A 15,709-nucleotide genomic window follows, 5' to 3' on the forward strand; every position below is an offset into this window, starting at 1 on the left:
ATACCTGTATAGATCCACTCAGAACTTCGGTTTCACCGCACTTCCCACGGATTCTTCTTGATTTTTGTTGGCCCTAGGGTTAAATCTTCGTCTCGAATTGATGAAATACTTCTAAGTGAGCAAAGAAGATGACAGTTTCGACGGCTAATAATTAAATAAATTAATATTAATTGAGCGATCCAAAATTCGGGCACCGGCCGTGGTTGCGCGGGAACATCAGATTCAGGGGAAAGTGCATGCATGCATGGCCGCCATGTTGAATCCTACAGCTGGGCGAATATCGAATATCGTATCGATGCGATTATTCGAATATCGCACTATCGATTCTTCACCATAGCTTCTAACGGGGACGTGGTGATATTCGATCATTCACAAAAGCTGGCAAGAAATCCGCCTCTGAGCAGTCTCAGCCACTGACTTCGTTTTCGCACCGGCTCGGCTCGACATCAGGAATGAATGCCCCCGGTCATCGCCTTACCTACTTGTTGCGGCTATTCCACTCGTAATTCCTGGGGATTTTGTGCTAAACCACAGTATTCCTGGGTTACTTTGATCGTAGAATTCATTTCCGACCTTACTTTTTTCAATAAAATGACGCAAATACACAATTTTACGCGTTCTTTCAAACTTTCCGGAGAAACATAAAAATTTGTAACTTACTCAAAGATAATTTTACTCGTTCTTGTGGGCATTTCGTGTTGAAACTCGGCGTCTGTGTTGACTTTTGATCGGAGATTTCATTTTTGACCTTACTTTTGTTGATTTGTTGACACAAATACATGATCTCGGCGGTAAAAAGAAAAGGTACTCACCCTAGATTGTACTCGTCCTGGTAGACATTTCGTGTTGAAACTTCGCAAACTAATGGTATTTTGATCGAAAAATGAATTTATGACCAAACTCATCCTAAAATATATGATGACACAAACGATGATGACATATCAAGGGGGGGGGGGGGGGGGGCGTCAGTGGCGTGCGGTCCGGATAAGCAAGGCAAGCACTTGCCCAAATACTTCAGAAAAGAGAGGAAAATTACACTTATTACATGTTTTAAATTTTAGCAAATATTATTGATCAAATGTATCAGTAGGTAAATTGCATTAAGAACAGAAAGAGAGAGAGACAGAAATACGTACATAGCAGCCACGAAAGTAGGAAAGCGGCAAAGCGGACGGTGTGGTGGCACCAGGCGCCGCGCCACAGAATATATAGGCTTCACCAACAGAAGGTTCACTCCCGTAAACTCCAATGTATCACTGTTTGTACTTTCCGGCTGTCTGCATTGTTGTCAAATGAGTGCAAGATTGCCAACAATTACAATAAAGTGAACGGCGGTTTATTTGAATTGACGCTTCTCAAATGGGAAATCGAATCGGGTTTTGTCGAGTTTAATTATACGCAACGATAATAATTTTAATGAATCAATTGATTTTACTCTCATTAAAATTAATCCATGAAAAAGATTCAACGTGTGTTCATTAATGTGGGCTGATTGTGAAATGATCAGATGAAATGATGACTTAATAAATTTAAAGCATGTGTACCAGATTTCAAATTCTTTCATATTTCCTATCTTCAATTATCTTTTTAACTCGAAAATTGTTACTTGGACGTTGTTACAAAGCACTATGTTTAATCTTCATGACTATTCATAACAAATTTGAATGAACACTGATGCTCATTTTACCAAAATCAAAGTAGAAGGTACCAAAGGAAACTAAAAAAGCCCTGAAATTGTTAAATTTGTGCATTTCACCCATCAACGTTTCAAGAGTATCGGTAGTCACCTGATTTTAGAAGCAAACGGTGCTTGATGGCATAAGGAGAGTTAGAATACTCCGCCAAAAATTAGCTTACTCTCAATTTTCCCTCTATTAGATCAGGTAGATCTATCTGAAACCTTCGAAACCTTAGAGACAGGTAGGTACTATTATTGAATTCTCCTCAGGATCTGATATTTCTAAGTACATACTTGCCGTTTAGAATTGAAGGAGTAAAGTTGATGTTTTGGAAAAAGAAGTACTTAGGAGAGTGGCGTAAATAAATGATACTCCAAAGGCATTGCTTTTAATGGAAAGTAATTTAATTCTGAATGGAAAAAAATGTACAAACATTTGACTGAATTCTGAACACAAGTAGGTAACAAGAATCAGCATTCTCCTTATCAAAACTAAATTTCAAATGTTACGTCATTTTACTAAGCGGAGAAATGGTATGTTGCTGATGATGGTATCTTGCGGTAGCGTAGAAGTATGGGTTTCATAACCAAGGATGGATTCAGAGGATGGCCCTAGTTCTATGCCGATCTCTCCATTCTGCTGTGAAGATCCACAGCTTGCAGCATCAATAGAACTCGGTGGCTCAATGGTTGCAATCAGTGAAGTGGCAGATTTATCCGTGGATGTGACATGAGGTACAGCAGCTCTACGCAGTGTTCGTCGCACATTGTCCGAAAAGTCTGCTTCGGTAAAATGACTTGAGCAAACAACTCTCGACTTTTTGTACAGGGCCAGTAGATCAGATTCAGACTCCCAGTTACTTTGTGGGTAAAGCCAACTTGCCCACTGACGGCATCTGCAACAAAGGAAAGTACACAAGGATTAGTAACGATATGAAAGGTGTAAAAACTGAAAACTTATGATCAAAATTAGAGATCTGGGTTCTATCTAGCATGAAAGGAGAAGTTTGTGGAGGCTACTTGTAATATTGTCAGAAGTAAAGGGAATTTTGCAATAATGTATGTTAATTTACTTACTACGGGTTTTAAATGCTGTGGGGTCCCTTTTGAACATGACCCAGTTCAAGAAAAGAAATAAGTTTGAAATAAGGAATAAGGTATGAAAGTTTGGGGCACAAGCTATTCATTCTAGAGAACAAGGGAGGCAGAAAGGACAGGTTATACAAGACGAAACTACATCAGCTGATGAATATTAATTTGTGCTTCGCACTGTTGCAATTTCTCCATCACGCCCTCTCAAAAATTAGAATTGAAAAGGAAACAATTCTGTAGCAGTGCATATTTTTATGATTCGGGCGCAGCAGTTATGAAGAAAATCAGCTGATATAAGGCGTATTAATTTTTCCTCTCACGGCATTGCCATATTTCGCCTCCCCAGAAATTAATTCCATTGTGAAAAGATGCTACCTGGGAAAACATGCAGGTCCAACATTTTTAGCTACAGATGAGAAAAACCTCACCAGACCTCATTTTAAAACAAACTGTACAAAGCAATTTTTATACTAGAATTCTCTCTACAAAGTTTGACTAGAATTTTGTCTGGAACTCCAGATTTGAATCTTGCTAAAGTCTGAGTCCCAGTCTCACAATGAGTTCCTTGGATTTGCAAACCGACACAGATCTAGTTAACAAATCAGCCACTTGATTAATTACCTTAAGGAAAAGATTTAAAATCAATTGCTCCCTTTATTTAAAAGAAATAAGTGATGAAAGTTCAGGTCCGAAGCGATTTAATTTAGAGAACAAAAAAGGCAGAGGAGACAGCTTATATGCAAGACGAAACTACATCAGCTGATGAATATCAATTCTTGCTTTGCATTGTTGCTAATTCTCCAATGCTAATAGCAGCCTTGTTTGAAAAAAAAGGTATCACATTTTTAAAAGAAGCAACAACCTCAATGTCTGCTGGTTCGCAAGCAATTTGTACAACTAATATTTACTAAATGACAGGAGAAAGCTTACTTTTCCGTATTGGCTCCTCCTGGTTTAGGAATTCGATGGAAAGACCGGGATGATTTACTGCTGCTATGTCCACACTTGGCGCAGGCCCTTCGTTGCTTTGCAGTTAACATCGTTGGCTACGCCTGAAAGAAGAAAAATTGAAAGATTGACTTTAATGAAATACTGCATAGATAAGTACAAATGCTGAATTTAATAACTTTACAGGGTCATTCTAGGATGGGAGGTAGGATAGTAACCCTGGTGCAAATCTGCTGGAAGAGCTGAGTAGAGGGATTTCATACAGGTAGCTATTAAAGTGGCTATTTACAGGTTTTACAACCTGCTATTTAGGCTGAAAAATTTACAAATTTTTTGACCGGTAGGATACTTACAGTGTTGGGCACTGAGTCCATGTAAAACAGTGTCACAAAATGTAGAAGTATTTATCTGAAGGACAAGCCTTGGATGCAATTGTGTGTCCAGGGCTTTCCACGTGAGATTACAAATCCACCAAGCTCCCAATAATTAACGTTTAAAGTAGGCAGAATGACTGCTTAAATGTGACAGAATGCTTCTTAAATGTAAGTACAAGTTTCATTGAAGTTGCTTGTACTTAGTTGAATTTATCTGCCAAGATCAAGGACCAAAATATTCTATTTTTTTGTTGTGTACTGCAGAAAATGTTGCATACAAACTGTGATACACTTACCGTAAGACTTCACTTTCCTAGAGAGCTGCTAGTAGATAGGGATATTACTTTACATTCTGGCAAGTTGACTTAGTGCTGCCTGCCTCTTTGTAGCCATCTGAAAACATTAATTAGGTACAAATTAGTATCTCTTTTGACATGATTCCTATTCTGAACTTAAAGTTTCATCCACATTATTAATCACAGTTGCATAGTAGGATGCGATCATAAAGACTGATAAGGAACAACTTTGAGGCATCAGTGGTGACTTTCAACCACCAGAGAAAATAAGTACCTACAGGGCTTGTGCAAGCCATGCGGTGATACACTGGTCCCTTCATAATTAACCCTTAATTCACTAGAGAGAGTCGATTACATCTGGAAAGGTTGAGAGTGATTGACATTTCCCAGGTTAAATTGCCAGAATCTTTATCAGTCAGATGAGGGCTGGATGCTTCATTAATGCATTTCATTCATATTATTTCCTTGTTGAAAAGATTACTAGCCACAAATACTGACAAACTTTGGGAAAGATTGACCTTCAATATGTCAGTCTATTGGAAGGGTCACCTTAAAATATTGTAGATCCAAAAGATTGAAGGGGATTGGCTTTAAAATGAAGCAGCACAGCTACTTACCTATCAGCAATGCACAAAACCATCATTGCCAGGAGCATCATTTCATCAGATAAATTAGTTGTGTAACAGTAGCTGGTTAAGTAATGGATCATTAAGGTGATTCGTCAAGCTCAAGTGGCGTGGTCGGACTGGCATGCGATATCTCATTGATTAGGTCAAAAGTCTCGGCAGATTTGGAATTTTTAGCCAAAAAAAGGATGAAAACCCCTGCACATTAGCCTAATGAATCATGCTAAACCTAAAAATTGGCAAAATTCAGAGAATGAAGGCAGAATAGTGTTCGGAAAAAAAACCTCGCATTCAATTCAGCTACCGATTACTGTGTCAAATGCAATGTTTTTTTCCAAACTCTATCCTGCTTTCATTTCTCTGAATTTTGTCGATTTTTGGGTTTAGAATGATTCTTCAGGCTAACGTGCAGAGGCTTACGTCCGTTTTTGTGCTAAAAATTCCAAATCTGCCGAGATTTTTAACCTGATCGATGCAATATAACACATGCCAGTTCTAGGACGTCACTTGAGCTTGACGAATCATCTTAAGGTTAAAAAACCCATTTGGGAGTGTATTCATCCACTGACAATAGCGTAAGGTTTTTCAGGAACCAAGTTTGAGAAAAATTAATAACATGGTAATCAAATTTAGGTAACACATACCTTTAGGGCTTCTCCTCGTCGCAAGAGATACTGGCCCAAAAACGAACTACATCACTTCACATTTTAGGATAACCAACTTAACCACCAAGACAACAGATGAAAAAAACATAACAGCAACTTGAAATTAGAAATTATCAAAATCATACAACAAAAGAAAAGTTTAGCGTTAATAATTAAACTGTTCGTTCGTCATTTTCAAAAATCCTCATGCTCATTCTCCCAGCAGTCCAGCACGCACGAGGGAGGACAAAGTCAGCAGATTTAGGTTAGGTTCTCAATGTAAACATTACTTTCTGGGTGTGTTCTTCTTCTTCGACCGAGATACGCTGGGAGTGAGCCTTCTGTTGGTGAAGCCTATATATTCTGTGGCCGCGCCAGAGCGCTGCGCGGCCTGAACACGGCACGGGCCAACTCATGCCCTGGAGAATCGGTTGCTAGACTGGAGACTGCTCGGCGGCGGAATCACGGCGGGGAGAGCGGTACGTTGAGTTAGTATAAAACGCAAACCAGGTAAAACGCAAACCCCGAAAAAAACCGGCAACTGTTGGATGGTGACAGGATAAATTGCTAACTCGGCGTTGTCGTCCATCTGTCAAACTGGTGGCTAGTCAAATCGAGTTTATGTTCCATGTTTTCGGAACGGGTAGTCTTCAGAAAGATCCGGAAACAGCATAGAATAGCGGAATTCGTTGCGGAATCATTCTCGCACTTGAAACTACCAATTTGGAGTTCTCCAAAATTTGAATAGCTGGAAAACGTTTAAAGATGAGTAAGAGGAGTAGCACAAAGGGGGCGAGCAGAGGTCCTTGGAGGTCACAAGTTGGACAGAGATTATAAAGGGATGCGGAGAGGAAGGGCGGGGAGGAGGCAAGAGAACGAAGATTGATGCGGAGGGGTGTGGGAATGGGAATGGCTAATGAATGATGGGGAAGGGTGGATGGATGCAAGAGGGGGAGAGTCCATCCAATCATCCGTTTCGACACTAATTTTCAAAAATAGGGATTGCCGTGGCGGCTATCCAAGGGGCTGCGCCCCCTGGACCCCCGGTCACTCGCTACGCGAGCCATTTCTCTGATTAGTTGGACATTTGATCACTAAGGCCTTGTCTCCACGAGCCGTTTCGCGAGATTTGTCCCAGGGAAAAATCCCACTTACGAAGTTGGGAAAAATATTGAGTTAACCAATATTTTTCCCAGTACCAAGTATGGTACTTGTACTCCTCGGACCCACTGAGAGAAGAAGAAGAAGTGAAAACGAATTGTGCGATATTTTATTCATTACTACATTGTTAATGTTTGTTTAGTTAAAATAATGGGTCTAATTGTCAATTCAGTGCATTTATTATTTTAATCCCGGTTAAATACTCGACTTTAACTAATTTATCTTCCCGCGCAAACTAGTCGCAGGACTGTATGAGCCCCGTCCCGTGGAGACGGTAACTGGGAAAAATCCCAGAAGTTTCATTCCTGCGATTCGAACTTGGGATAAATCCCATGAAAACGTCCCGTGGAGACAAGGCCTCATGTATATACATGTAGGAGACTCTCAAGACAAAAATGATTTTGTCACAGACAGAACCTTGTTACCGGAGTGTGCCATCACTTGCACACAAGACCAATCCACACAGGTCAGTCATTGCGCAGCTTTTTTGAAATCCACTCCCCCGCCCGGCCCTAACTCGCAGCACTCATTGTGACGTACTATTGAGTGCACCCATAAGAAATACATTGCAAGCACTCAATAGTACGTCACTGCGCAGTAGAGTACCAAAACTCGTCCACCGGAATGACTGACCTGTGTGGATTGGTCTTGCTTGCACATCAATAAATATGTGGAGATGAGGCAATAATGGGGATCGATCATTTCTTGAAAAACGCATTTGATTGGGCCCAGATGGCACACGGTTATTCATAGAACGTTCTATGGATATCCGAAGAAAAAGACGAATTAAGAGAAATGCAACATTACTGAACTCTACGGATAATTTAAGATTGGCCCTCTCCTCAACCCCCCACCCCCCTCCCCCACCCCCTCCCTCCCCCCTCCCCTCCCCCTCCCCCTCCCCTCCCCCTCCCCTCCCCTCCCCCTCCCCTCCCCCTCCCCTCCCCTCCCCCCTCCCCTCCCCCTCCCCATCCCTACCCCACCCATTTACTGTTTCGGTATTTTATGCTGTTTCCGGATCTTTCTGAAGACTACCCGTTCCGAAAACATGGAACATAAACTCGATTTGACTAGCCACCAGTTTGACAGATGGACGACAACACCGAGTTAGCAATTTATCCTGTCAACACCCAACAGATGCCGGTTTTTTTCGGGGTTTGCGTTTTACCTGGTTTGCGTTTTATCTGCCCCCCGGTACGTTCCCAGTTCGAGGGCTTCGCTGATTTTGACTCCGATGCGCCCGCGCCGCGCCGCGCCGCGCCGTCCTGTTCTCTCTTCCCGTTGTGGTTGCGCTTGCTCCCTTCGGAGCAAGTTTCCTCCATTTCAATAATATGTCGCTCACTTGGATCTAATTGGTGATGAATAAGACATTTCCCAAGCATGTTTTAAACGCAGAGAGATGTTTTTTTGAGAAATTTAAATAAGTAACTCAAAAAATTCTAAACGCTGTAGAAGTAACGACTGGATATGGCTCAAATAAGTGGCAAATGATCATAAATAAGAGAGAATGAAATGAAACCATTGTTTTTCAAGATTTTCCATCAGATTTCATCCTAAAAATAGAGTAAATTGAGGTTTGCGAGGATCTAAATTTTAACAATTTTCTAAGGCTCTCTTGAGGCGAAGGGGGCTATAGGCTACTTTAAACTACCACCACCACCCCCTAGATCGCTAGAGCTTGCACGGGGGGGGGGGGGGGGGGGTTATATTTCTAAACTTTTAGTATCAGAGTGAAAAGAAGTTCTTCAAAGAGAGATTTCACTAGTTCCGGTTGAAAATGCACGTTGAATTTTTGATACTTGATGGTATGGTATGTTCATCGAAAATCCCATTTTTGACCTAACTTATGGTTCACATCAATACGCGATTTTTCAGCCCCATCTCACTCCCTTATAACTGCACTTTTCCCCTCCCACCACTTTTCGAGTCATTTTGATCAGGGGCATGGCCATGGGGGCGGGGAGGCGATCGCCTCCTAACAATTTGCCGCGGAGGTCCCGAGGTCCGAGGGGCCCCCGCGGCGAATTTTTTTTCGAGTCATCGTTTTTTCCCCCGTAATGTTGTAATTTTCCTATCCTTTTCAGTCACTAAAAGGCCCCAAAATCCTTGAAAATTTGTCTCTAAGAGACATGAAAGGTCGCCAAGAGCTATGTGATGGAGGGGCCCCCGAAGAATCCTGAGAATGGATTATTTTGAAGTTCAAGAACTGTAGAATTTAACTTCAATAATGCTTAAAATTGCGTTTAAGAAGTGTGAAATTTTCAAAATTTTCTGGGGGAGGGCCCCCGGACCTTCTTAGAGGGGCCCCCGAACAACAAGAGGGGCCCCCACATTTAGGTCGCCTCCTAACTTTTCGACTACCAGTCCGCCCCTGATTTTGATACCATCTCTACATACTTACCCTTTTCCACCCTTAGATGCCTTTTATTATTCAAGGACAACTCTTTTTCAGCCTTTTTCTACTACTAGACCCAATATGAGAGTCGGCTGAGAAGAGCACAATCCCAGGAAGTAGTGCTTTGGAGACTCGTGGGTAAGGTAACTCTTTGTCACAGGTATCGAAATACCAGTAACTTGTTCATTTCTTAAACTCTTAATTTTCTATTCATATTCAGTTCAATCATTAGGGATGGCTGGATTTCATACACTTTCCTCTTTTTCAGTCCTATCTCCCAGCCATCACCTTAAATCGCCCATTACTTTTATTACTGAACTTGCAACTGATAGCTCCACTGATTATAGCCAGCCAATAGCGTGTAGACTTGTTGTCTCACCACCTGTGACGTCAGCAAGTCTATAAAAGCTTGAGCTGCCCATTTCTCTTGGTCCTTTACCATCTTGACCCGTAGTACTACGACATGCCATTCTCTCTCCGTAGGCATAAATCTAAGTGTGACTCTCTGTAATCTTTTTCCAAATTCAATAATACAAATCTTTCGGCCCTTTCATATTTTCGTTCAATTCTTGCTCTCCCACAATCTTGCTCTCCCACAACTCAGTTAAATCTTCCGTCACGTCAAGGGTTCTTAGATGTTTCAGTCCGTCTAAAACCGCAACTTAACCCTTCGACGCGACATGGTGTAATAAGCCATGTCAACATTATAACATGGTGCCGAAACCAGCCTTCTCAATTTACGCAGGAGGTATGGTTCGGATTTCTCTCTCACCAACGTGCAACTGCATCTCAGTTCGAAGTACCTTTTCAGTCCAGAAAAGATGAGCAGTTTTTACGGGGTTACCCTTTCTCCTCGTGCTATTTAGCAAAGTGAAAAAAAAGACGTCCCATGATCTGGTATCTGGCAATCAATCTCTCTCTGGCCTGACGACTCCGCTGCCTTTCTGATGTCTTCCACCCACCTTTTTCTTGGACTTTTTCATCATGTGTGCTTCTGAACTGTGCTTAAAAGACTTTCCGCCCACCTGGATTATTGTGTTTAGTGATTAAGTGTTATTTAGTGATTAAGGTTGGTCAAGTGTACTTATTTTTCTTTCGCCCCCTCCCACCACCCTATCTTTTTCTTTTTATTTACTGTCATGTCTAATTTTTCTTTTTTTTCAGGTCATTTCTCTTTTCTAGTCGTACTTTTTCAAAATTTCAATTTATACACTCTAATACTGTTTGTTCTTTCTCGGCATTTCTAGTCTCTTTTTAATCTTAGTTATTTTTACTTCATGCCGACACAGTATTTTCTACCTTTTCTTTTTGAGTGTAACTTTAGTTTTTCATTTCTATAAATTTTTGCAATCAATCAATCAGATTTTTTCTAAATTTTTCAAAGTAAATTTTTCTTTAGTAATTTTGCAATAGTTATCTATTTTCTTTCAAACTAGTAATTTTTTTTCGATCAAATTTTCACTTTTTCTTGCTTTTCTCTTGTACTAATTTAGTTTCAGCCCCAAAAGACACCTTCTGAGTGTGCCCTCATGTGAGTTCTCCGCTCAAGGTTTGTCCAGCATTCTTTTAAATTTTTCTTATGTACGACCTCCATTCTCTTGATTTGACCTGCTTTTTCTAAATTTTTTTTTGTGCTTGATAAGACTCCCAGACCCTATTTTTCTTTTTTTAACTTTTCGAAATTTTTCTTTTTAATTTTCTGATATTTCGTTTGATTTTGTTTGTTCTTGCGAATACACGTCCTTCACTGTCTCTAACGCCTAGAGCGATTGACACCTCTTTGGGCTGTGGAAAGCGATTACAACTTTGTCATAGAAATATTTTACGTTAGTTTTTTCTTTCCGTTCTTTAAATTTAAATTTCGTCTCCCTTATTTTTCAATTTGCTATTTATTTATCTTTGCTTTTCATTTTTCTAAATTTATTCATTTAAAAGTCTTATTTCAGTTCCGTAGCGCGAGATACGCAACTGTGATAATTCTTTCCCGTTGTCTTTTGTCTATGTCAGGAAATTTCAATTGAGCCCACCCTGCTCTTGTTTTTCTTGCCATTCTCAACAGTCAACCTTTTCTATCCCCATTTTTAATTTTTTTCGCTCTATTTTTGCTTAATCGTATTTAACTTCCAAAAGTCTCCTGAGTCTTATCAACACAACCTCATTTCCTTTCTTTTTTTTTTCGTAACTCTGCATTGTTTAACTAGATTCATAGTATTCTTCACTTGAGATGTTCCTCCTTCAGTTGGATTCCACTCCGACTACTCAAAATCTCGAGTCAAGTGACACGTAGCAAATGTCACTTTGTAAAACGTACGTTTTTCAGGTCACTAGTCGCGATCCCGTATCGCATCCAGTACTTCCATGTACTTCTGTGTTTTTCCCTTAAAAAGGATACACACCTCGGGTATTAGCTCCTCAGAACAGCAGACCCACTCAACCTTTAGTCAGCATCAGCTCCTCGAATAGCAGGCTAGATTATCGGTTTTTAACTTCGTAGTCATGTATAGCTCTCTAGACCAGCAGACCTCTGATTATCGAAGTGAAAATGTTTGAATCTTTTTACTGCCTTTTCTTGAATTTTTTTTTGCTCGTTTAATTTCTTTTTCTGTAATTTTTACCGTCACCTTATTTGATTTTTGCTTCCTATTTGGTAGTTCTTCTGATACTTGAAAAGCATCTCGGAATGCCAAGTTTCCTCACCCTGAGCTCCAGTAGACTGCAATTATCGAATATTCTTTTTAAATTCTTTTATTAATACTTTCTTTTCTTCATGTTTTGTGGATCTGTTTGCTTTCTGACGGACTCCTCCTCTCCTCTAGCAATTAATTTGCATTGGTACTCTCTGAGACTGTCAGTTGGTTTTCTTGTCTACATTCATGAAATAATACATTTTCTTTTTTTGTCAAAATTTTTCTTTTTTTTCGAGCACTTTTTCGTAATTTGATTCAAACATGCCTCTCTCTCTCTCTCCTAGTGTTCCTTCTGGTTCCAGCCAGTAAAATCTTGCTACCGCCGCATTCAAAACGGCTCCTTTTGACTTTCCATAGTCAAAATCTCTTAAAAAAGGCGCTCGCTCCATAGCCTCATCTCAATCTAAAGTGAAGACTACTACCTCTACTATCTCTTCTAAATCTTTCCTATCTTGTACTCTAGTGTAAACAATCTTCTCTTATTGATTTTGACTGTTGCTCGTTCGATCTCATTTATCTGAAAAGACAAACAATATCACTTAAAATTAACGACATTCATGACAGACAGTAATTATAAAGACAATTTTCGTTTTATCATTCTCAATTTTTATCAATTTGTAACTCTTTCATTTTTCGTTTGTGCTCAAACGCTTTCAATATGCGTTTCTTTTCTTAGAGCTACAGCGATTTCTACATTTTGATAATTTTTCATTAATAATTTTGTTGCACCGTATGCTCTGCGCTTAATTGTTAATCTCTCATCAATCTCGAATTTAATTTCCGCTAGTCTGCCACTTAATCTTGTCAATCTTTGAAATCTCTGTAATTTCTTTTCTTTGCGTGGCTGCACTTGACCTACATACCTAAATCTATCACGTAACTCATGCATCTTATCACTTACTCTTTTGCACCTTTCGATCACTAAAGACAATTGCTTAATTGACATTCCTTTCTGTCAACCTGTTACGCAGTTGCACCATCTCTCTTTTATTAACTTTAAAATTTTCTTTAACTTTTTCAAACTTGTCAAAAATTTCTCTCCATTTAGTCACACTGTCACACTTTTTACTCAACACGTTCCTATTTTCTTTTTTTTACATTTGTTAACAGTTTTACTTATTTTTATCGTCTTTTTCTACTCTTTTTTACAGTTTTTTTATACCATCTTTGTTAACTTTTGTAATATTTTTTTACCATCTGTGTTGATTAAGTCTATAATCTCTGTAGTTATTCGTTGCAAGTCTTCCCTTCTCTTTTTCGTTCTTTTTTTCCTAATTTTTTTGTAACTTACATTCTTTTTTTTTGTTGACACCCCATTTCTGCCCTTCAGGCCCGCTTTTCTTTACTTTTTTTTCATTTTTAAATTGCGAGGTCGCAATTTTCTCTCACCAGGGGGATGTCACAGGTATCGAAATACCAGTAACTTGTTCATTTCTTAAACTCTTAATTTTCTATTCATATTCAGTTCAATCATTAGGGATGGCTGGATTTCGTACACTTTCCTCTTTTTCAGTCCTATCTCCCAGCCATCACCTTTAATCGCCCATTACTTTTATTACTGAACTTGCAACTGATAGCTCCACTGATTATAGCCAGCCAATAGCGTGTAGACTTGTTGTCTCACCACCTGTGACGTCAGCAAGTCTATAAAAGCTTGAGCTGCCCATTTCTCTTGGTCCTTTACCATCTTGACCCGTAGTACTACGTATGCCATTCTCTCTCCGTAGGCATAATTTATTCTAAGTGTGACTCTCTGTAATCTTTTTCCAAATTCTATAATACAATCTTTCGGCCCTCCAATATCTTTCGTTCAATTCTTGCTCTCCCACAATCTTGCTCTCCCACAACTCAGTTAAATCTTCCGCCACGTCAAGGGTTCTTAGATGTTTCAGTCCGTCTAAAACCGCAACTTAACCCTTCGACGCGACATGGTGTAATAAGCCATGTCAACATTATAACACTCTTAAACCAATGCAAAAGGGCGGACACATATGTATAACTAACACTTTCATTAAAAAGTATTGATAGAACATGTAGTAATACTTTATGTAGGTACTCTCCATCAATATGTCCATTTGTGTGAGCTAGAATGAAAACAGCTTTTTTCCAACCCCAACCAACAACTCATAAACTCCACGAATGATGCATTTCGGTCAAACGAGCAAGGCCAAAATTGACTTCTACGATGGAAATACTGTAAGTTTATCAAGTTTTAGATTGAAATTCCAACTGATCGTTTCAGTGGCGTGGCGTTCATAGGTTCGCAGTGTTCGCCGAAAACCCTACAATATTTTGGAACAATTAATAAGTTATGGTTAAGGATGTGGGAAACAATACATACAGAATAGTCGACAGCAAATAATTAACGGGCGTTTGGCTTCCGACAGCGGCATGCGGAAAGAGAAAATCCTGCGGCATGCGGAAAGAGAAAATCCTGCGGCACGCACGGGGTTCACACGTACTGGCTACCGGAAACCGCATAGCGGAAACCGGACCTGGATTTGAGCGAGAGGGGGACGGGCGGGGGAGCTGCCCGATGCGGTGCGCGGCGCGGGGGGCAGAGCGTCTGTCGAAGGAGGGGAGGGAGAGAGATACAGGAATGTGAGTCGGAAATATAAGGAGTGGGGGTAAGTTGAGCTCGTAGCCTGCCGGCAAGGCGAAACTCAACGGCTCCCCAGCCCCAGCGCTGAGCGGCGCGGCGCGAGGAAGAACCTCCTATCTCCCATGCATTAGTATAGGGAGAAACAACTTTTCTCTCTTTTGGGCTTCAGCGGCGTTATTTTCGAAATTTGACTTATCAGACTTGTAAAAGTGGTTCTTAGCTTTATTCTTACCAAGTGTGAGGGAAATCGCTCCGACAGTTCTTTTTTTTTTGTAAACAATCGGAAAATCTCGTTGTTGAAATCTCGGTGAAGTGTCGCTTTTTATATATTGACGGTGTAAGTCGGCAATCACATAACTCGGTTTGCGACGTAGCACACTTCCGGTCTTACTTTATTTTTTCAACGGAAAACTACATCTTGCCAAGAGGTCTAGCCTCGTACGTGCGGCAAAAGTATTTCTGCAAAAAACTTCAAGGAATGATGTCAATTTGTTCTCCTTTAAAAAAATAACAAAGAGGCAGAGATTTTCAGACACCGCAAACGAGTTATGTGTTTGCCGACTTACACCGTCGCTATTTCAAAGGACCCCGCACACCTCTTATGGGAAGCTGCACCACGAGGAATTGCCTTCTGACTTATATCATTGGATTCTCCTCAAAATGCTGATCAAAAGTTATAATTGCGCCAACTTTCTACGATGCACCGTTTTCGCAAAAAAGCTAAGTGAAGATTCAATTATTCGGCGACTATGAATAAAAAAAGAACAAAGCATTTGAGAACAGGCCCGATGCAAATAAGGAAAAAACGTACCTAGCGCGTGTCCGTCTTCTTATCTGTACCTGCCGACTCTAGGGCTGTCCCCCTCCTCCCACTCTCGATGCATCCGTTTGACGCTCGTTTTCCTGTTCATATGCTCCTCACGAAATTGGCGGTGTTGCCAATTTATTTTTTTAAAACCATCATTAATGAATGTATTTGTGCTAAAGTGAACTACTTACATGCATAGCTAAAATGGAATAATACGCTGTCACGATATGTTGCTTCCTAGATCAGTATCGGTGCCTCGAAGAATTGAAGGCCTCTCCTCCTTCGAATCCTTCAAAAAGCTCTATCACAACCGCTGAATTAATGTAAACGAAAATGAAACTAAAAATTATTAGTGAAACCAGGCAACGTTGGATGTCGATCACTGATCAACGATTCAG

At 40.2% G+C, this 15,709-nt stretch overlaps 1 protein-coding gene across 1 annotated transcript; it reads right to left on the reverse strand.

Annotated features, from left to right (window-relative positions):
• Positions 1-2,061: 2,061 nt before the first annotated feature.
• Positions 2,062-6,000, reverse strand: LOC140225030 (uncharacterized). The gene is made up of 4 exons (XM_072302426.1): positions 5,659-6,000; positions 4,389-4,485; positions 3,701-3,822; positions 2,062-2,574 (listed from the first exon to the last, which is right to left on the reverse strand). The coding sequence occupies exons 3-4, from the start codon at positions 3,808-3,810 to the stop codon at positions 2,190-2,192; spliced, it is 495 nt and encodes a 164-aa protein (XP_072158527.1). The 5' UTR covers positions 3,811-3,822; positions 4,389-4,485; positions 5,659-6,000; the 3' UTR covers positions 2,062-2,189.
• Between the last annotated feature and the right edge of the window lie 9,709 nt (positions 6,001-15,709).

Source organism: Bemisia tabaci, chromosome 7 (genome assembly GCF_918797505.1).
Source record: "Bemisia tabaci chromosome 7, PGI_BMITA_v3".
In the NCBI taxonomy this organism is placed as follows: Eukaryota; Metazoa; Arthropoda; class Insecta; order Hemiptera; family Aleyrodidae; genus Bemisia; species Bemisia tabaci.

Coding starts and splice junctions, on each gene's coding strand:
- LOC140225030 (XM_072302426.1), bottom strand. CDS start 3,810: ATGTTAACTGCAAAGCAACGAAGGGCCTGCGCCAAGTGTGGACATAGC. Junction 2,575..3,700: donor GGAGGAGCCAATACGGAAAA/GTAAGCTTTCTC, acceptor CCTTTGTTGCAG/ATGCCGTCAGTGGGCAAGTT.